General features: G+C 38.2%; 1 protein-coding gene and 1 long non-coding RNA gene across 11 annotated transcripts in view; both read left to right on the top strand.

Annotated features, from left to right (window-relative positions):
- The window catches only part of LOC135298676 (uncharacterized), a 218709-nt gene that overhangs the window by 53176 nt on the left and 142126 nt on the right, over positions 1 to 23407 (top strand). For all 10 annotated transcript variants that reach the window (XR_010360709.1, XR_010360712.1, XR_010360710.1 and 7 more), the window contains exons 6-7: positions 4692 to 4985; positions 20187 to 20352. This is a non-coding gene — a long non-coding RNA (uncharacterized LOC135298676). The remainder of the gene's footprint in view (positions 1 to 4691; positions 4986 to 20186; positions 20353 to 23407) is intronic.
- LOC135298675 (uncharacterized) lies at positions 11531 to 14915 on the top strand. The gene is made up of 2 exons (XM_064416490.1): positions 11531 to 14545; positions 14816 to 14915. Exons 1-2 carry the CDS (start codon positions 12335 to 12337, stop codon positions 14891 to 14893), a joined length of 2289 nt encoding a protein of 762 aa, XP_064272560.1. The 5' UTR covers positions 11531 to 12334; the 3' UTR covers positions 14894 to 14915.

A 23407-nucleotide genomic window follows, 5' to 3' on the forward strand; every position in this document is an offset into this window, starting at 1 on the left:
AGCCCTTATGCAACTGGAGAATAGCTTTTCATTGTGAAGCTACAGTATTTCAAAGTGAAGACCAATTAAATAAACCTACTGAAAGATTTTTGACTTATCAGGTGACTGCCAGCCTTCTTTTAAGCCAGCTCCAAATTTTATACTTCTGTAGCAGATCATGTAGTTTGTAAGTTAATTGATGTATGTATCATATTACTTGTTATTCAGCTGTAATTAGAACATTTTGTCTAATATTTGATCAGCAGTGAGTTGGATCTGACGCTTTTATAACAGATTTATCACATGTGCATGGTGTAACCTGAGGAGAGCATGTTGATCTTTTGTCACCTACTAAAGAATTTAGGCCTTTAAGTAATGTAGAAAAGTGCAGATTCTAAGAAGCAAATTACTTAATTTCTTTTTTGGGGGTATCAGACATGGACTTTGTTCCCTGGAACAAGAAAAATTGCTTCATGTCATAAAAACTATGTTTGTACAAATGTGAATGAAAATCAATTAACAATCCACTGGCCTATTTGTGCAAATGTTGCTCTTCACTCAGCTCTGTCTGGTCATGTCTTTTGTGGGTAAGTTATTTACTAAACAACCAAAAATAAAAGGAATTGTGTTTTGCAAGTTATGAAAAGCTGAAATACAACATCCCAGTTTTAGCGGATTTGACACTGATCTCCTTTCACTTAAGCCAAGTATATTTAGATGCTTGCCTGAGTTAAACATGGTCAGAATAAGAGAAATTTTTTTGGTTTTAAGCATTTGTAACTGAAGGTCTCTCAAGAACATTTGCTTCAGCTGATAGTGGTCCATTTATGGAACAACAATGAGAGAAATAGCTGATTGTCATAAAGGTCAAAATTATTTTCCTTCCAAATTCATTTGTACTATTATTGACACTATTTTTTTTTCAGACAGAGAGGTAGAAAAAGTTGACACATGCATAAAATACATCATCATAATGTAAAATTACTGATTATTAAATCTGTATCTTTAAGCATTTTGTGTGCTTTGTTGTTAGTTTTGGGTTTTTCTAATTGTCTTTTATCACAAGCATGTTATAGAGACCTAGTTGCAGTAAGCACCAAAATCCTACCAGGATGGTAAATATTTAGAAAGTTTAAAAGGTTGCACTGTAGGAGTTTTGGACAACTTTCACTAACAGTTTTAAAATCTTGCAGAACAGATGCATGCAAATATGGAATAAATATTTAAAAGTTGTATTTAGCTGTATGTCTTCATAGTTTCTGAAGATAAGAGCCTGTTTTTACAGGGAAAGAACTCTAATTTAAGTCTCTTATAAATGAATGTTAACAAGTTGTGAATGCATTAAGATGTAATTTGTGAGTGAATAAATCAGGTATTGGACTCTTTTAATCTAATGCAATATGGACAAATATCCAGAAATAATTAAAATGATGGACATGTTGGTATTGCATGCAGCCTCCTACATTGTTATTTTGCATAAAAAGGGCAAGTAAGGGGAAGGTGTCCATACATTGTGGGCTTAATTGGCAGTTTCTTGTTATTAGAATAGAGGGTTATTGTCATTCTTAATGTACTTAATGTGAATCTAGTATTTGAGAAAGGTTGGTAGGTGAAAGATTAGGTTAAGGGTTGACTTGTGAAAGGTTTCATGCTTCTGGATTGACAGCTCTGAGAATCTGCCAACAGCTGTACAGAGAACCAAAACAGCACAGACAGTGCTGCTGCCATCTTGGTTGCACTGTTCCATCCCTTACCAGTGGTGCAGCTGCTTTTATCCAGAGCTCACGTGTACCTCTGAGACATATATTCCTCCCAATCCTATCATTTTTGCTAAAGTTACTTGCAAGAGGACTAAGCACAAGGATACAATGACAGCCGAGTCCTGTGTTTGCGGGGTTCCCAAGGAAGGAATGATGAATCTGACTCCATGTTCTTAGAAGGCTAATTTATTATTTTATGATCTATATTATATTAAAGAATGCTATACTAAACTATACTAAAGGAATACTAAAGAATACAGAAAGGATAAAGACAGAAGGCTAAAAGACGCTACTGAAAAATTCATGACTCTCTCCTCCAGAGACCGACACAGCTTGGCCTCAGTTGGCCAATAAGTAAAAACAATGTCCCAACCATATTCCAAAGCAACAAAACACAGGAGAAACAAGTGAGATAATATTTTCCTTTTTCTCTGGGGCTTCTCAGCTTCCCAGGAGAGAAATCCTGGGCAAAGGGATTTTTCCAGAAAATATGACAGTGACAGCTGAGTCTCTCTTCAGGATTCAAACCTACCGAAATTGTCTTATGAGACCATATACACCATACTATTGCAGACACCTGATCCTTACTTTTTCTGTGAGAAGGCTGAAAGCACTAAACCTTCAACAAAATGGCTTTTTTTTTTTTTTTTTTTTTTTTTCTCTGAAGTGGTAAAAACTTGTTACAGATATCAAGGTGAATATTCTGATTCAGACTCCAGCAAAATTTTTTCTTCAGATATGGTAAGGCTGCCCTTGAACTCTTCTGATACCTGAAACATGATCTACTTCCACATCTCTCTGTTAAATTTGGAAAAATGTTTTTCTTGAAAACATCCAAGGAAGTGAACATGAGTTGGCAGCTCATGGATGTTGGCAGTTCAAGGATGTACCTCTTACTCATATGTATGTTTCTTTTCCAGAGATGCTTTTCAGAAGGAAATTCTAATCTTTGACACTATTTATGTTAATTTTGCTCTTAATAACTTGACCTTTAAATAGTATTTCCTGCAGCCTATATTCATGGTATGTGCAAGTATAATACAGTAGCTAAAGTCTCTGGTATTTATTTCTCATAAAGTCTGGATCTCCAGAAATAAGATGTTTCTCTGTAGACTTAAATGAACAGAAAAAAAGTGTTTCTCCCTCTCCCCCACCTTTGGATTGAAATACTCCAAAATGATAGAATTTATGAAGTTATGTAATTTTATAGGGTTTTTTTTCCTACTCTTCTTTTTAAGGCCCCGCTTTTTCCCTAGAAGATGATTGTGTTGCATATGAAGTTGCTAGTACACTCACAAAAAGCAATAGCCTGAGCTTTGTAAGATTTCTTGGAGATATTCAGAGCCTTGCATTACAAATTTCATTAATAACTTGATAAAATATGATAATGCTACGTTTTTCTCTGTACTGATTTAACCAACTACCATGCAAATTTGGCTCTTGTCCTCAGGAAGGAAGAAATATGTATGTAGATAATGGAAAATTTAGTCTCTAAAGTTTGATCACAACTTTTTATATAGGCTTGCTTGCATCACTTCCCTTATGACAGGTTGCTAGGTTTAGCATTACAGTGGGCCTTTTAATATTGATTTGTGATGACAAAATGTCATCCATTAAACTATTCCTATTATTTTGTCCATTAAAGGACAGTTTTGCCAAGATCTGAGACAAGCTGCAAATATCTTCACTCTTTTCCATCAAAAATTTGATGATTCTCTTGGCTTTGTTAGCTCATGTGATAAAACTTAGTAGTATTAAGGTATTTTAGGCATATGGGAAAGCAGGCCTGTGTAGAAAGCCTGGTAGCATAAACTTCCAGTAAAAATTCTGAGTATTGCAAACATGGTTCCTTTAAGAACTTTTGAAAAGTCCACTATAAAACATGGATGACAAAGTGGGAAAACTGGGTTAAATGAGGAAACCATAAGAATATGCATTTACAGTTCTGGAAATGTTTGAAGCAAAACATATTTCAAGAACAAGCTGGCTCAGGAAGCCTTGAAGAAGTGCATCAAGGGGAAAAGGTACTTGCACATCAACATTTCTGAAGCAGACTGTACCAAAGATGGATTTGACTGTAATACCAGCATGCTGAAGATTAGAGGAGGGATTGCTCACACGGCTGTTTCATGTCATGTACTGGTAGTTCTGCTAAGACTGCAGGTTTAAACAAACACCCTGTAAGTCTGTCTTGGTCCCACTATCTTTGATCCTCTGAATTTGAGTCATTTGTTTAGTAATTCCCAAATGTTATTCAAGTAATGTACATTAACAGGGTATTGACTTCTCTTGAGGCAAACATCAATGTTTATCGAACAGAGAAATAAATATTGACTGAAGTAAAGCCAAAGTCATTTTTTTCTTCAGAACTATAAACCTTAATGTTCACTGAAATGCCAAGTAAATATACAGTGGTTGCCATTTAAATCTTGGTAATTCTCTAGAATCATATATAAGATGACCATTGCTATTTATATGTATAGTATGACTGTCAGAATAAATATGTTAAAAGAATTTACAAAGATTTATTTTGTTCAATAATGGAAGCACAGCTATTAAAATATGATTTGATAATTTCGAACATTTTGGTCAATTATTTAGCAGTATTGTTGCTTGTAGCAAAAATAATTTTATTTGCATTTTAAATTAGTGGTGTTTTTTTGCATGATGGATTTTCTTTATTATTATTCCCAAGAGTGTAGTGCAATGTACTTAGAGTTAATATGAACTTACTCTTATGAATTGTCACTTATTTATAAGCCAGCTAAACATGTGCATAGTAAATGTGACTAGTATCCTTTTAAAGTGTCTTGTCTGAAAGAATATACTTATGTATTTTTTATGTATTTACAGGATTATGATCTGCAAGCATAGTCTAAGTAATTATTTATTAGAAAAAGTGTTGGAGACAAGTTTGTTGCTGTAATGTAATTATTAAAATTTGGTCCTAAGGATGAAATGGCATCTAGATCAAGCCCTCAACTAGGCAAAAATATCTGCCTAGAAGTAAAAGCAGCAGGAGATGTAATTGGAGATACAGCTTTTTGAAGACACCAAGAAGTCTGACTTATGAGTGAAGGCTGTTCTCAACCTCCTTGGAGTTTACATATTGATCCAGGATCCTGTTTTCTTGAATGATCCAGTTGTGAGTGACTCTTGTCATGAATAAATGAGCAATGACCAATGAGGGTCAAGGTAAAAATGGCCTGGGAGGAAGCCAAGTGATAAGTTCCTTCAAAATCTCTTGTAAGTATATTGATTTTATGAATGACCACATCTGACTAAAACTATTACTGCTTGCCAGTAGTATTTGTAAAAACTTCATTAGACAGATAAAGTCACACTCTGCGTGTCTGCTCTGCGTGTCTGCTCTGCGCTGCAAGTTTTGTCTTCATCTTAAATGCTGTTCTTTATATTTTCTTTATATTTATGCTTTCCAAGCCAGGTGGAATAAAGTCTCCACAGTCTTCATTTCTCATAGGGGTGGATCAAAAGGACTGGTTTTCAGTCCTTTATAATTTTCCAAGCAATACCTCTCATGTAAAGGAAGCATAATTTTTGCTATGCTTAAGGGATTTCATGTTCACTGCAATGATCAGAAGTGAATAGAAAGGTCACTCTGAGTAAGGTCTTCCTTTGACTGAATCAGCAGTGGTGTAATGTCTTTGTGACACTATACATGATGTCCAGAAAGGGAGCACTTCCTGTGTTTGTGCTCTGTCTCTGGTATGGTCTTTGCTTCTCAGTGGCTGTCTGCAGCATAGAGTGGGACAGATGCAGTCTGTATGCTGAATTTTTTACTGTCTTTTAGCACTGCAAAGCATAAGCAGACACTGGTAAAGTGTGGGAATGAAAAGGCATGATCCCATGCAGGAGGTGAACACCACATTTTGAATTACCAGGCTGTGTCATTTTCATATATGTAACCTTCAGGTAGGACTGTGCTTTTCAGAAAGCCATTGCTTGGGAATGAAGTAGTGAGGCAGAATGAGACATGGGAGGAGAGAAAGCTACTGGGACTTCCAAAGTAAAGGTGTGAAATTGCTGGACTATCTGATATAAGCCACACTTTTGCAGAATTATAGGGTTACTTTCAGATAGCTTGCAGGTTCTATACATGAAAATAATGTAATTGTTGAATTTCCAGTTCTGCCTTACAAACTGAGTGGAACAGAAAATCCAATGCTCTCCTCTTTTATAGAGCTCAAATCAGGAATGCTTACTTCTTTATAGAGAATGTTGTCATTGAATAACAGTCTGCTGCCAGGAAAACTCTGAAGCGAACAGTCTCATATTTTCAAAGCAGACACTGCTGCCTTTGAAATAATCTTGTAGCTGTTATATGACAGAATACTAAATAGAAGACCAATTCCAGATATTTTGACAATGTTCTGTTATAATGACTTTACTCCTATTATATCAAGTGATTGATGTAGATGTAATCATTGTGGTTGATGGATGTTAGTGTGGCAGGGTGACATTTGATTTCTGTTCTGTTTGAATTCTGATTAGCTTAAAGAATAAATCTGTGCCGTGTAGTTAGAAAAAGTTTACTGTACCTGAGTGACTACACTGGTGTGTGACTGACATTTATTTATTTTTATCAGTGTGGAAGGGTCAGCAATCCTTATTATTCAGTCTTTAAAGTGAATTTTAATGCTTGTGAAAGGAACCAGATTGACAGCTAGAGGAGAACAACTGAAGTCCTTTCTCAGTCTGCGAAAGGAACACAGCAGAGGCAAGAAAGATGTTCCTGTCTGGTCTAGGGAGTCTTTATTCTTATTTATGGGAGAATAATTTTAATCATCGATGATCTGATGAACAGCAGTAACATATTTTGGCCATATGGATTTATATTAAAATCTGCCGTATGTGGTTGCAGGGGTTTGAGGGAAAGTAAAATTTCATGGTCTGTTTCATGCGGGAGAAAGGAGTTGCTGATGGAGTGGCTGTGTGTAGATATGACAGAGATGAAAAATGTATGGAATTTCAGTTACTTTCATCTTCTGCACCTTTTTTCAAATCAAAGCTATTGCAGAGCAAGAGTGACTGATTTGTTATTGGGAAGGTCAAGAAAAAGATTTTCTTTTGAGTACATAACTAATTCCTGTTATTATTTTATTTTATAACTTTTATTTCTTTTCTGGGCTATTTCTTGTTTTCAGCTGAGTTCAGCTGTGTCTCTTGGTGAGCTCTTAGGAGCAGGAGTGGTGATTTCCAGCTCTTGCCTGCTGAAGACGAAATGCACCTGTCAGAGACAGAGTTAATTTTCGTTATACCAGTCCCATGTGGTGCCACATTTCAGATTTGTGACTAAACTGGTGTTGGGGCTGTTGCTGATCAGTAATTGCAGAGCAGCAAGGTTTGCTCTTGCTCTGCCACACCCTTCAGTGAGCCCTCTGGGGTGGGCAAAATAATTTGGGCACAACACAACTTGGGCAGCTGACCCAGATTGACCAGTGGAGTATTTCATGCCATATAATATCATGCTCACCAGTAAAATGGAAGGGGAGTTTGTGGGTGTGATCATGCAGGCATGCACACACTCACATGGCTCTCTTGGCTGCTGTTGCGGCATTTTCATAGACCATGTGGAATGTAAAGAAGGAGAGTGATGTGTTAATTGGCTCTGCTCACATTGGTTTAATGGTATAAAAAGGACTTAGAGTCCAGTAAAGCTATCTCTTGAGATTTATGTTCTGGTTCTTGATCTCATTGACATGCATTCTGAAAACATGCTTTCAGACAGCGTTATTAATTGTAAAATGTGGAAACGCTGAGGGGGCAACCTCAGCCCCCTTTGTGCTTTTCTATTTTTATTTCTCCTGATCATCTTTGTTGCCCAACACCATGTGATTTCAAGTGAATTTAATAAAGGTGAGCCAACCCTTATTCTGGCGGGAACTCCTGAGTTGGCTTGTGTAATAAAATGTCTATTCAATATTTTTGAATGGATGATGTTAGGTTTCAGGTACAACTGCCCATGTACATTGTTCTGGCATGTGCACAGAGGCCTTCATAGAGTTCTCCATCAGGATTAGAAAACTGAACTTTATTTTGACAATGAAATTGAATGTTTGAAAAGAACATGTTCCATTAGAGGCTGTATGGAGCTCTTAGCAGGAACACCAGTATGTTTTGCCAACCATAAGGCAAGCAAGTTCAGTTTTGTCCCCTCTTATTTCATAGATTGCACCCAGATTTCTTCACTTGACCAGTGATTTGTCTGGTGGAAGCATATTTTCTAAATAGCATGAGGTTTAAGCTTTTCAAACTACTGAGGAAAAGGGCAATGGCTTTAATAGTACCAGTGGCTAATCACCATCACTGTTAAATATTTATGACTTGCTCTTCATTTGAATTTTTCTGTATTTAAGGTAAAGGCTTTTTTTAAATTGCTGGGTCTTTCTCTGCTACATCTGAAGTGCAATTTAGTACCCAATGTTTTCTACCCATGAATGTTTTTACACACTCTAATCAAGTTACTGTGCAGGCTATTTTTTGATAAGCCAAACAAGTTGAGCTATTTCACTCTGACTTTAAGACGTTTTGTTAAATCCTTGAGTATTTTGATGCTCCTTCTTCCAACACCCCCTTCAATATTTTATTACACTTTTGAAAGTACCAGGAGAAGTTGTATTCCAGCATTGGCCCAAGTGATACTGTATTTAGAGATAAAATTACCTTTCCACTCCTTAGTTGTAAGTGAGCCTCTCTGCTAAAGAACAGTCTGCATTTTTAAAATTGTATGTGTAACTTTGTATCAAAACATGTTCAATTTAGAGGACCTGCTTTACTATGCTGTACACCTGCTGTACAGAAAATTCAATATTTAAAACTAAATACAAATTATCATTATTATTTATCTTCATGTTGACAGGATTCTGAAAGTTTATATTGGAAAACATTCCCATGAATGAAATGAGCTTCAGAACTTATAAGTTTTTCTGTTAATATATTTTGGATTAGAGAAATACATAATTGTGGTCTGGAAATTAGACAAATATTGTTTATATTTATGGAGATATATTGAATGGACTCTTTATGTTTGATATGAAGACAAATATTTGTCTATAATTTTCCTCAGTTATTCTTATGACTTAAATTTAAAAAGAAATGTTTCAAAAATATAACTGATGTTACAGAAATAGTTCTGATCTCATACAGTAGCTCTTTGTTTTTTAATTCTCAGTATCTCATAGCTTTTCAATTCTAAAATTTTTGTCTGTATATTTATGAATTGATCCTGATTTGTGAACTTTTTCTATTGTAACTGAATAATATTTATTTTAGTAAATAATTTCAGAAAAAAAAGCTTTTGAGTTAAACAAACATTTTCTTTTCAGATTCGTATGCAAAATAATTCTTTGTTCCTCTCTCCTGAAAGTTTAAATATTCTGAAGTATTTGAGATGATACATGACATTGTTTTTCCTGTGAAGTTTTCTTTGAAAAGACTGGAACTTCAAAAATATTTAAACTAATTTAATGTTGAAATTACTTTTCTGTTGTTCAGTTCCCTGAGAAGATCAAATGATGCTTTTAAGTTGATCAAGCACCAATTTTTAGAATGAATTATTTACACAACTTTAATCTAGATGTCACCTAACATTTTTTCTTGTTTCTCTGTATCTGACTGATGCATGATAATTGGGAAAATAAACATGGTCTTAATATGTAAATATTTTTAAATACATAGAAATTAAAATGCGATTTGTGGATCAAGTTAGACCTATAATAAGACTTGAAGTTTTTATTTTATGAAGCCTGATTCCTCCTTTTAAAGGAACTTAAATTTCTGGAAGTTTTCAGCTGCAGTGAATGTTCTTACATGCTGTCACTCTAATGATTCAATATGGCATCATTTTAAGGTAATGGAGGGATAGAAAGGAAGGACTAAGTAAAAAAGTCTAAAAAAAAAAGTCTCTAAAAAGGAGAGAAGATCTAGAGTCAGACAAGTAGACAAATTCATGTTGTGACCATGCTGTCTACAGATGGATAAAAACTATCAGTTTGGGTCTTTGGTATTATTCCAAAAAAGATTTGTTGCTGAATATTAATTAGAAGAGATCAATGTTTTCCTCAGAAATTGTTCCATGCTTTCAGTCTGGGGCCTCGCCAATTGTAGGATGCTTCAAAATTGTTGCTGTATTATAAAACTGTATTCCTAGTGCACTGAGAGGAGCAGTGGAAAGGAAAAGGTGTACATCTGGTCCAGGTTCCACCTTCTCTGTGAAGGGAACAGCAGATTTTAATGAGAAGGTGGAAGAATCTGAAACTGTCAATGGACATACTCAGACTAGAATAAAAATGATACTTTTGTTTAGTTGTAGCCTTTTTAGGAGAAAGATAAAGGACTGAGCAGCCCAGAGATTGTTCTTGCCAATTAAAATATGATTCTGTCAGCTGAGATGGTGACAGAGCAGTGCTCTGACATGTTGTCCAGAGTTTTAAAACAGAAAGTATTGGTATGCTAAGTTAAAACCCCCGTGGATGGAGCATGAGTACTTAATTACAGCATGATAGATCACAGCAGGCAATCCCCCTCTCTCCACCCACCAGCCTTTGAGAAAGCCCCCAGTGATAAGTGTCAAGTGTGTTTAGCTTCAGTGAGGTGAAATAGTCACTCTATTCAGCCACTCTTTTGAGTGCGAAATAAATTGAAGTGCTTTAAGAACCCTGGTTTTTGAGGTAATGTGATTACAGTAAAGCATTAATTGCACAGCATAAGCACAATATGCTTTGCCTGTTGTAGGAAGAGGAAAAAAATGCACTGAGTAACCTTGCTGTGCAGCCCAGCCTATAGAAAATGTAGTATGAAGCATTTGAATTAAAACTCCTGTGAAAGATTCAGTTTACCCATTTCTTTATGGGTAGGCAGCGTATATGGAAATATTCTGATTGGATGTTCACCAAAGGTTTATGCAAAAACCCATTTTGCACTGGAACTATTTTGATTCAAAAGCCTTTTGAAATAGAGGTTGGTTCTTGATTTAAATTCTCCCTGCTCCAGCTCGTTCATCCTTTCACCTTGGTTTCTGCTGTGAGGAAATGTGGTTTTTTGATGTGCAGCGGGTGTCATCGTCTCTCCCAAAATACTCAGGAAGAGGAGCAACTTTCTGAACTGGGAGATCACTGTCCAGGATACTGGATGTCTTGTCATTCTGTCATGTTGTTTTGAAGAAACCTTCAAACCTAGCACATGTATAGATGCACCAAGATTTACTAAAATTCTGATTCTGATGCTTTTGTGTTTGGCCACTTCAGCATGATAATTAACTCTAGAAATTATTTTTTAAAATTGAAGAAAATAGCTTGAATCAAAATTCCATGTGAGATGTATAGACAGCAAGGGAAACTTAAACCAAAATCCTGGTCCTCACAAGGCAGCCAACTAACCTAAAAGATTAGGAGTAGTGGGAATTTTGCTACTTGCTCTATGAAGCTTCCAAAATACAATTGACACGTATTCTTTTTTACCAGTGGGAAAAAAATAAAATCTCTGTTGTATTCCTTTGTTGTAATGGTGTTCAGTGCTAACAACTTGCCAGCTGAAGCCACCCTGCAGAGTGTGAGGAAGTCACTAGAGATAAACTAGTTTTGAAATATCTGACCTTCTCAGGGGGATTTCATTTTGGCTCCAGCTACTGGACCCACCCTGTATGAAACATGAATTTGGAAATGCTTTCAAATACTGAACAACACAGACAATTTAGGAAGTATAGCATAGCTGCCAGTGGGTAGATTAAACAGAGAGAAAAAGGCAACAGGGACACGAGTAACTCCAAATTGGTATTGAAGGAGTGTAGGGGGATGCCCCCAATGAGAGAGGGACAAACTAGCCTTTGTCCCCCAAAAAAGGAAGAAAGCCCAGAAGTTTCTCCCAACGATCAGGTGAAAAGCCACCTTATAGGACCTCAGAGACTTCACTAAAACCTTGGGGTCACCTAATTGGATGAGAGCCAAAAGATCCCGCCTGGGCCATCAGGTAGAAAAAGAGAAGACAAAAAAACTGCGAGGCTTTTGTGAAGGTGTTTTACCAGGAGCAGACCTCTGTACCTGGATCGGATTTTCTGTTTATTGTTTTTCCTTTTATTAAACAGTTTGGTTTCCAACACTGCAGCAGAAGCCATCCTGCTCATTATTTGCCTCCAAAGGTAATAGCTGAGCTATCCTTTGTGTGTATTAAGTTTTCTTTTAAAGGCTCATAAAACCCTGGCCCGACGAAACAAAACTTAATACGTGGCACCTGGACAGAATTTCTCATATTGAGGAAGATGGTCTAGGAATTTTTGATTACCTCAATCAAAATAGGACAATTTTCCTTGGTATTTGCGTTTTTGGGGAAGCAGGCCTGCACCTGAGTTTTTTGTCGCGTTAAAAAAGAAAACTCAGAAGAAGAGATTTGGGGTTTAGAGGGAATCCCAAATCGAAGCCTCATACCGGTGAAGAAGAGGCTATAATTCAGACGGGACGGGAGCAAACGGCACACCCTCAGAGGATACTGTGAATCGGCTAAGCTGAAACTGTTGCACCCAGGACCCGGGAAAAAGTCTATACCAAGAAGGACGACCAGAAGACTCGGTGAGTTTCACCATGGGGAATCGGTTGTCAGTAGCTGAGCAGGAATTTTTTTCGTATTTTAACTATAAGTTGGAAATCCAAGATATTCAGTTTGACAAAAAACAGCTTAAAAAGCTTGTAAAATGGGTCTTAAAAGAATTTCCAAACTCAGATATGTCTCAGAAACTCGATCCAGACTTCTGGGATTCAGTTGGACTGAAATTATATAACACAGAAAAGAACAAGAAGTCCAACTTAAAGCTGCGTCCAATATTCAGGACGGTATTGAAATTTGTAATAATGGAAAATGAAAAGCAAGCAAAGACCAGGGAGAGAGCAGAATGCAGGCAGGACAGAGAAGACAGGAGAAAGCGAAGTTCTGAGGGGACCCAAAAACCTTCCTTTATCCCAGCCGAGAAACCCCGGTGGAGAGGCCGGGAGGCAGCCAGGCCAGCTGCCCCCCCGCCTGCCTCACCGACCCCATCCCGAAACAGGGGGGAGCAGACCAGCCCTGGCCAGGCTTGTCTGCAAAACCCGTCTTCCAAAAACCCTACCAGAGCAAAGTCCTCTCTATCTCCTCTCAAAACCTTGCTTTGGCGTTCAAAATCGGTGAATTTTGACAGTAAAACTGGAAAAAGCCGAGCCGATAGAATCCAGTCTGAGAACAATAGAGCACGTGGCAATCGCCATTATAGCCCCGAGCCCAGCTCTGTCCTTCGTGGGCGTGGCTCGCCATCCTCGTCGGACTCCCAGGAGTCCCTGGGTGGCTGCTCCCTGAGCTCCTGTCCATCGGAGCAGGGACGCGCCCCTTTTGTAGGCGGTGCCCGGTCGGTGTCCCTGCCCCTGCTCCCCGCCCACAGCCCGGGACAGCACACCCCCTCTCTGCCGAGCGTGGGAACGGGAAGTGATGCGCCGGAACTGACCCTGTCCAAAATGGCGGCGCCCATGTCCGATAACTTACCGGAACAAAAAACAAACTATTCCTATGCTCCACAATGTAATTTCAAACAATCTAAGGAAGAGTTTAACACACAGGGAGTCACAGATACCTGGCAGAGGATAAGAAAGGATGCAGTTCAGGAAGGAGAGTGGGAAATTGCATCGAAATTGAAGGTTTTTCCTGTGAAATACACTGCAGGTCCGGGACCCAGGGAAACATGGCAACAAATCAACTTTGCTGAGTTAAAAGAGATTTGCAAAGCCTCTCGTCTGTATGGTAGAGATTCTGCCTATTTCAGAAGCCTATTACAGGCCACCTTCACAGCAAACATATTCACTCCACATGATCTAAAACAGCTTTGCACATCCCTGCTATCTCCAACAGAATTTTCTCTGTGGGAACTAGCATGGAAACGTTTGTTAAACGACCTTTTAAGAGGTTATGCAGGAACTCCAGCTACTGCAAATTTGACTATAGATCAGCTCTCAGGTGAAGGAGCTCATACAGATCCTCAAATACAAGCCCGAACTCTTAGTAGACAAGTATTGCAGGATGTCAAAGAAGCAGCAAAAACAGCTTTGTTACAGGTCCCTGATGGCAACAAGCCAGAACTAGATTTCACAGAAATAAAACAGGGCATAGATGAGCCTTATATTAAGTTTTTGGACCGTTTAAAAATGGCATTAGAAAAGCAGATTCCAATAGATCGAGCCAGACAAGAGTTATTAAAACGGCTTGCAATTTCTAATGCAAACCCAACCTGTAAAAAGGCATTACGTACATTACCACAGGATCCTGAGCCCACCCTGACACAGCTAGTAGATGCTTGCAACCGCCTGGGCACCCCTGAGCATGCAGCAGCCATGCAGGCAGAAGTATTGGCCAGTGCCATCACAACAGCTCAAGAAAACACCCTAAAGCAGCAGGAAAAAGCAGTAGAAAGGCAAACACAAACCCTAGCAGAAGCTTTAATAGCATTCAAAGGTGCAATTGAGAACCAACAAATTCCAAGGGACTCGTGCTATTCGTGTGGTCAGAAAGGTCATTTTAAAAGGGGATGTCCTAGGACCCGCAGAAGGCCATTGCCAAGAAACAGTGGATGCAGAGGTTTCTGTCACAATACTAACAGCTTTTACCCAGCACAGGGTTTTTCGTGCCATCTGCCGGGAAACGTGCAGCCCAGCACGGAGCAGTGGCGTGCAATGATACAAAAACCACTGCACCAGAGGCCAGAGACCACCACAGGCCACCAAGTTCAGAACTGCAACACATCCTTGCAGGACTTCCGACCACAATGTCCCCAGGTACCAGACTGGAGCTGTCTACAGCCCAGCCAGTGATGCTAACCAATGCTGTTGCTTACACAGTGTCTACAGGACAGCTGGGACCTGAACCACAACCACGTCAGTTCTTAATAGTGGGAGTGAGCAGATCCCATGCAGAAGGTTTTTATGTCATTCCAACTGTGCTGTCTGTCACCTGTTCACAGGAAATTACAGTCTTAGCTTTGTGTCTAGACCCTCCATGTTTTTTACCCAAAGGGTTAACCATAGCGCAAGCTTTCCTCCTACCAGAGTCACAGAACAACACAGCTGTCATCGCTTGGACCAGGCACATCAGCCGCGGGCGGCCTCAGCTCACCTGTGTCCTGAAGCACCTCGGGCAAGCCATCACCCTCACTGGCCTGATAGATACTGGAGCAGACGTCACTCTGATATCGAGATCGAAATGGCCACAGGACTGGACCATCGTGCCTACGCTGGATCAGCTAGCAGGTATTGGTGGTCACTGTGAGAGCTTTCGAAGCTCGCACGCAGTCACATTTGAGGGGCCTGAAGGTCGTGTTGCCACCACAAGACCATTCATTGTAGGAGCTGATATAGTTCTTTGGGGACGGGACATTTTATCACAATGGCATCTCAGGTTAGAAACTGGATTTTAACAAGATATCTTAGTAGCAGCAAAGGACCAAGCATCAATGCAGGAGACAACAGATCAGGTCATCTCAGCAGTAGAGAAAGCAGGACTCACTGTAGCAAAAGAAAAAATACAGACACTTCCTCCCTGGAAATATTTAGGATACAGGATCACAGAACAAACGGTAACCCCGCAACCACTCCAGCTAAGGACAAATCCAAAGACCTTGAATGAAGTGCAGCAGCTTGTAGGCACTCTGAACTGGCTTCGTCCACTACTAGGCCTTTCAAATCAGGACTTGGCTCCTCTGGCAGATTTGTTAAGAGGAGACACAGCCTTAAACTCACCGCGAGAATTCAACAAAGAAGCTCAAAATGCTTTAGAGAAAGTGATGAGAGCCATCCAGTCACGTCAGGCTCATCGGTATAATCCTAACCTGTCCTTTTTGTTTGCAGTTTTAGGGGAGAGTCCACAACTTCATGGTTTGATATTCCAGTGGGATCTAGAGAAGAAGGACCATCTGATAATCTTAGAGTGGGTTTTCCTATCGCGTCAATTGGGTAAAACTATAACAACTTGCCCTGAAATTATTTCACAATTGATTATCAAGGCTAGATCTCGAATGCTTTCCCTTGCAGGAAGAGATTTTGCAGAAATCTTTCTGCCTGTCACAACCATCTACTTAGAATGGTTAATTCAAAATTCAGAAGTTATGCAATTTGCTTTGGAAAATTTTGCAGGAAAAATTTCAGTCAATTGTCCCAAACATGAGCTATTAAGTTCATCTTTAAAATTAATTCATAAGCCTTTAAGAAGTAATATACCCCTTGAGGCAATCACATTTTTTACAGACGGTTCTGGGAAGTCTAAAAAATCTGTGATTGCTTGGCAGAATTCAGAGACAAAAAAATGGGAATCAGATATTGAGGAAGTAGATGGTTCTGCACAGATTACAGAGTTGGCAGCAGTTGTACGGGTCTTTTCAAAGTTCACATTTCCTTTTAATTTAGTAACAGATTCAATTTACGTTGCAGGTGTGGTGGAAAGAGCAGAAGGATCTCTGCTAAAAGAAGTTGCTAATGATCAGTTATATAGTTTGCTCAAACAGTTAATCTTACTTCTTTCCATTCGACAAGAACCTTACTTTGTAATGCACATTCGCTCACATTCTTCTCTTCCAGGTTTCTTAGCAGAAGGAAATGCCATGGCTGATTTGTTAGCCATGCCAATCCAGCACACACTTCCTAATGTTATTGAACAAGCAAGAATGAGCCATGCTTTCTATCACCAAAATGCACCTGCTTTAGTAAGAATGTTTAACATCTCTCAGAATCAGGCAAAAGCAATTGTTCAGTCATGTCCAGATTGCCAGAAATTAGCTATACCAGCAATAGCAACAGGAGTTAACCCTCGAGGCTTAAATAGCCTGCAGATATGGCAAACAGACATCACTCAATATCAGTCATTTGCAAGGTTCAAACATATACATGTATCAATAGATACCTTCTCAGGAGCAATTTTTGCTTCTGCACATCAAGGAGAAAAAAGTAGAGATGTGATTAAACATTTCTTACAGGCATTTGCATCCCTAGGTATTCCTCAAGAAGTCAAAACTGACAACGGACCAGCCTACATTTCTAATAAATTGCAAGAGTTTTTCAAAACTTGGGGTATCAAACATACCACAGGTATTCCACATTCTTCCACAGGCCAGTCTATTGTAGAAAGAGCACACAGGTCATTGAAAATGATACTAGAAAGACAGAAAGGGGGGACAGAAGTGCTTTCTACAATAGAGAGGCTGAATAAAGCTGTATATGTTTTTAACTTCTTAAACAATTCCTTTATGGAGCAGGTACCACCAATTTTCAGGCATTTCAGCAATACCAGTCAGGCAAAGCTCAAGGAAAGACCACCAGTCTTCATCAAGGATCCAGAGACAGGACAGATTTCAGGACCCCATCCTCTTGTAACATGGGGCCGGGGGTTTGCATGCATTTCTACAAACACAGGTCTTCGATGGATCCCTGCAAAGAATGTCAAGCCACAAGTGCAGCCGATCCGAGAGCAGCAGACGGCACCAGAAGAAGAATGCACAAACAACTGAGCCACGGATAGAAGCAAAGACTGTTTTCTAAGTTTGCATTAGTTAAAATTGTTTACAAGAAAGTTTTGCATTGAAAAAGTTTTGTAGTTATTGTTGTGATAAAAAAGTTGTTAAACCTACCTCTATGTAAAAGTCACACATATAGCCAGAAATTTGAAGCCTACCTGGAAAAACACTTCACCAAAGTTAAGATAGAGAATTGGCAGCAAAAATTATTGGCATTCTAATCTATACTCCTTTCTCCTCTTTCTTTCTAAATGTATAGTAAAGGGTGAGATGAAGGAGTGTAGGGGGATGCCCCCAATGAGAGAGGGACAAACTAGCCTTTGTCCCCCAAAAAAGGAAGAAAGCCCAGAAGTTTCTCCCAACGATCAGGTGAAAAGCCACCTTATAGGACCTCAGAGACTTCACTAAAACCTTGGGGTCACCTAATTGGATGAGAGCCAAAAGATCCCGCCTGGGCCATCAGGTAGAAAAAGAGAAGACAAAAAAACTGCGAGGCTTTTGTGAAGGTGTTTTACCAGGAGCAGACCTCTGTACCTGGATCGGATTTTCTGTTTATTGTTTTTCCTTTTATTAAACAGTTTGGTTTCCAACACTGCAGCAGAAGCCATCCTGCTCATTATTTGCCTCCAAAGGTAATAGCTGAGCTATCCTTTGTGTGTATTAAGTTTTCTTTTAAAGGCTCATAAAACCCTGGCCCGACGAAACAAAACTTAATATGGTATAGGGGAGAAAAATGTACAGCAAGAGAATCCAGATAAAGGCGGGGTTGGAACAACAGGGAGAAGGAAGGCTCAGACATGAAAAAAGAAAAAAATAAAATCATTGTATCAGAAATAGAATCTGTGAGTTAGGAACATTTTCAAAGCTCCATGGTCTCCCTTAATCCTCCACATATATTGCTTTGAAAATATCTGCATTTGATCTGTTCTTTTAAAAGATTTTTTGGAAATAAAACATCCCTTGACCTGACTAAAAAAGAAGCACGCCTATATCAGTAACAGTGATCATCCTTTCTTCTTCCATGGGTTGGAACATGTGTCTTGGCCTTCTAAATTCTTCTTTTTTTGGCGATTTCTGTGTGTTACATGCCTCTTGTTTCTGTGGCTAGGGTTTGCCAATTTTTTAGCTGCAGCTGAAATATTTGTCTTAAACCATAAACAGTATAAATGATGGAGAATTAATAGCATTTTCTAGAATGAGACAGAAAAAGGAATTATTTATATTTCTCAGGTGCTGCTATAGCTATATCTTTCAGTTCCAGTCTGCTGTAAATTAAGCCACTACTTTTTTTTTTTCAGATGAGGATTTTTGAGGAAATGATGTTATACTATGCCAAATGCTGTGGTACTATAAATTATCTCATAAAGTCTAAGAATAAAAAACTTGTTGAAGAAAGTACTTAAATGGGATTAGAAACTTAGTATGAAAAGATCAATTATATTTAAGCAAAGATCCCTTTAATGTTGATAACAAAGGATTCAATATCTTAAATGTGTTTAAAAATAGTGAGATTGTTATAATGTATAGTAAAAAAGGAAGTAAGTATGCTTCTTGGGCATAATTTTGGCAAAGGTCTTAGATAATTGTGCAGCTTTGCATATTTCTTGTGCAGCAGTTTCTAGACATTGGAGTCAGTGGTAGTTTTGCATGAGTGAAAGCTGCTGGTTTCATCCCCAATGATTCATTGATAAGAGTATTGTTTCTGACATCAGATTCAGCTAAGGGTAAGAGACAATAACATGGCTGATTACTAAGTAGGAGATGTAAATTCCTTCACATTTCTATGCATTAAAAAGGCTTAGAATTTCTGAATTTTCATATAAAGCACAATGAAGTGTATCAAATAAGATTCTCCTGTCTCCAGCTTTACAATAATAACTTGCAATCTATACATTCAAAGGGTGAAAAATGGCTTTAAAGACCTTTTGCTTCCCAAGGCTGAGAATATAGGCTACCAAAATTTCATTAAGCACCCTTACATTTTGTGTGTCTGATAGCATGTTTCCCTCTCTTCAAGCTATTATATCCAGACTTGCATGATCTTACTGAAACCAGGTGGGCACACAGTAGCTGAGCAGGTCTGCATCAGTGAAATAACGCGTATATCTTATGTACAACATTGGTTATCAGCTGTAAGGAGAGCAGGAGCAAATATTGTCTTCTGATGTGGGGATTCTGGGATACATTTTAAAGCATCTTTCTTGTTTTGATGTAGGCTTCACTACCTCCTTTCCTTACAGGCTTCCCCTCCATCCTTTGTTGAAATGTGCTGATAGCTCAGCCTTTCAAAGCTGAACCTTCCATTGTGGGCTTTCAGTTCATGTTCAGTTTATGCACATGAGTATCAGTCAACACTTGTGTGAAAGAAACATGCTGGTTTTTGTTTTCAGACTTTCACTGCTCCTCTTAGAATCTTTGTATAGAGGTACAGTAGGTACTGGTCAGAACTAAGAGGAAAAGAGCAGATGCATCCTTTCGGCGGGTGGTAGTTGAGTTCATCCCCACCAGAACTTCATCCCCAAAAAATCTTCAAAGTTACCATTTTTTAGGCTAGCCATGGCAGACTGGGACTAGAACATTCTACAGTGTGGAGTACAGTGTGTTTAGACAGTGGTGAGTTAGTAGAGGACAATTACCACCAATTAAAAAGCACTGGAGCCTCCAGTGTATCCAGCAGGAAGACCTTGCAGTGCATGTCACAAGTAAGAAAAGAAAATACAGAGTCTAATTATCCTCAGTGATGCATAATGGTTTTGGTCCCAACAAATGACATTACTAAAACCAAACCAAAAATCTTTTAGGTTGGAAATATTTTCCAATGGTTTTTTTTTTTTTTTTTGTAGCAAAGGTAACTGCAAGTAATCAGGCGTCTTAGTTGCTCAGGAATAATGCAAAATGTTTATTTTGTGTTCTAGAATTAGATTTTAAGAACATATTGGATCTAGGAAAGAAGAGAATTGATCTTGTAACTTTCATGTTACCTGAGTATTCTGGGATCCCTGCTGCCAGCTGCTGGTTTTGCTCCCTCTAAGTGCATCCTGGTCTGATTTAAAAAAGACAAACAAACCAAAACAGACCAAGGTAAGATATGGCAAATGCATTACTATACCAATAAAAGAAATAACAATCCTAATTTCTTTTTTTAAGCAGTTATTAATTTAAAATAACTCACTGAATCTTCATCCATCAGATAATTGTTAACATGAAGAATATGGCAGCCAGTATCAGGAATTTGCTGACAGTCACAGAACTTAGAAGTGTTGATGGACATCTAGGCACCATAGGGTTATCATGGAAGTGTGAATTAGATAGGAGTTTCCTGGCTACATACCTTTCCTGGTGAGAAGTTAACAACTGCTGAAATAACTTATGTTGATACCTCATTTTTATTAAACTCTTATTCTTATGTGCTTGTATTTGTTTGACTGATTGCTGTGATTATTCACCTGTTTCACAATGACCTTTTCATTGCATCTTAGTACTGAATGTATCTGGACGCGATCACACCTATAAGAAAAAAATGTGCCTTGACTGTGTGCATGTAAATCTAGACAAGCTGAGTGAGAAAAATCTTCATGCAAGTGTTAAATGTTGTGACACTTTCTTTGTTGATATATAGTACAAACTATTCTATCCAAATTACTTGTGTACTTAGCCACAAAGAGAAAGGGGAGGAGAGTTATTGTATTGAATGATACGTTTACAGAGGAAAGTTGGTTTTAAATAGAACATTAGCTTTCCGAAGCTCTTAAACAACTGATGTGTATTTTTGAGACCAAAAGATGGCAGCATAGCTCTTCAGGAGACTGGCATAAGGTACTTAGCCATTTAGGGTTAATGTAAATTACCTTAGCAGAAAATTATTATTGAGTAAATGTTGTTCTGCTGCGGTTTTTTGAGTTCACTACCTATTTCTGCTTTAAACTAGCAAGGAGGAAGCCACGAAGGGGACAGATATTTAGACTGTATTTTATTACTAAATACATACTAGAAAAAAATTAAAAGAAAAAAATGTGTACACAGACATATTTTTCAATCCCAATATAGAATTTCAGGTAAAAGTCTTGAATATGTCATCTTTTATTTGACAGAACTTACTTTCTGTTTTTAGAGAATGGAGAACATACATTAAGTCTAGCACTTTGATTGGAGGCGTGACAGAACCTGGGTCAAGCAAATCTGAAAATAAGGCTGAATAATTATGCAGTATTGTAAACCCTTAAGGTTATTGTGGAAATGGTACATTCCCAAAACATTTAGATGGGCAAATTTTTCTTTAACATGCTTTTGAAAAGTGCATTCTTTCTGTACTGTTTTCATCTTAATTTTAGTCTTAGAAATCTGAGTGATTGTGTAAGATCCTGTGCAGTCTCATTGAAGAATAAATCACTTTTTCTAGCTCAACCCTGTGATTAAGTTTGGCAAATGTGTTGGGGAGGTGCAGAGTGATGGGAGACAGGAACAAAAGTCACTAAGCTTTTTATAGTGCCATTCCTGGGCTTTAGCTTGTCAGAGCCACCTCTCACAGTGAGGAAGCGTGTGTGACAGAGAAGTCTTGGAGGGAAAGGAAAGAAGGGCTCAGGAATGGCACTTAAGCCTGGCAAGAGCTGGGAGCTCTCTGCTGTGTTAGACAAGGAGGCAATCAGATCAGGAGAAGCACAGCTTGTTGAGAGCTAATGAGTTCTTCCAGTCTTGATTTTCAGTGCTTTGTGGCATAGAGCAGAGTATTCTTAGTTGGAAAAGATCAGCTGTTCTACCTTCTGTCTAGGTTCATGGTGCACACTGATTTCCACTATACACACAAGCCTCACTTTCTAACTGTGCCTGATTTTGTTTTTATTGATATTGTTATTATTATTTATGTTTTTGGTGTGAGAACTGAGAAGTTGTCAAACTCCTGTTATTTGAATGGCATTGATAAGTTAAGTAGAGCAATCTCTTCTGATATTGTGACTCCTCTGCCTTTATTTGCTATGCAAGGAATCTGTTTACTCTGCGACACCAGTGCATTTTCTTTATTACTCTTAATTGAAATACCTAAATATTACAGAACGACTGGTCATTTCAAGTAAAAAAAATATTGCCTCACTGTAAACTTCCTTCAAAGGCCAATATGTTGACTGGTAAATTGGACAGAAAATCTTCTCTCTCAAATTTTCATCAACTGGATTTACCAGGAAACACCCTTTCTTTGCCCCTCTCCTGTTGTCTATTGATCAGTAAGTCAAAGCAAATCTTTCTTGGTGGAAATTTTGTTGATATCAATGTATCCTTGGGAGGCTTCCCTCTACTGACCAACATTTTTAAACTGGGATTCTTTTTCTTATGTTAGAAAATAGATTCACTTTAATTTGTTTTGAAAGAAAGAAATGGATTACCCTTTTTCTATTTGTGTAGTTTATCAGATTACATGAGTTTTCCTATATATAAAAAATATTTATTCAAAAGATTAATTTTTTAATGTTAAATTTTGTTTTGCAGTAGCTGTGGGACGATCCAGAGCCAGTGCCACGCTCTGTGTTTTTAGTATAACAATCTCATAAAAGATGGTTCATCCATTAATGCACTTGATATTTCTGAGGGGGAAGATTGCCAATTTTGAGAGATACTGTAGGAGAGGAATTAAAATAGTAAGAAGATTAGATTTTGTATTTCATTTGTCACTATATTTTCCAGGTAGCTTTCATTTGTGCATCACTGTATATGATCATCTATTATTTATTTTCTTCCACACCAAAAGAGCAAGTGTATGCATCATAATTTTTATTGAGTAGGTTTTTTATTGCATGGTGAGTTTAGTTCAGCAGTATGTGCTACAGAGGGCAACATCAGTAAGATATGCCTTTCTTGAAGCAAGGATTTGTGGTGTTTAAAATATTTCTGATCAGTCCACTTGGGGACTGCCTGAGAATGTTAAAATTTACCAGTAAGTACTGTTCCTTTTAGTGCTTCAGAAATGACCGAGTCAGTAATGAACACGCATTTTCCCATCAATATTTGCTTGTTAGAGGCCTGACCGAGAGCTCAGTCTTTTCTGATGAATACCTCAGCTCTCATCACCTCTCAGATAAGACACTTCTTCTGCCTTATATATTGATAGTATCAGATTTTATCAGCGGGTGTTAAAGGATGGAAA

Source organism: Passer domesticus, chromosome 4 (genome assembly GCF_036417665.1).
Source record: "Passer domesticus isolate bPasDom1 chromosome 4, bPasDom1.hap1, whole genome shotgun sequence".
Lineage (NCBI taxonomy): Eukaryota > Metazoa > Chordata > Aves > Passeriformes > Passeridae > Passer > Passer domesticus.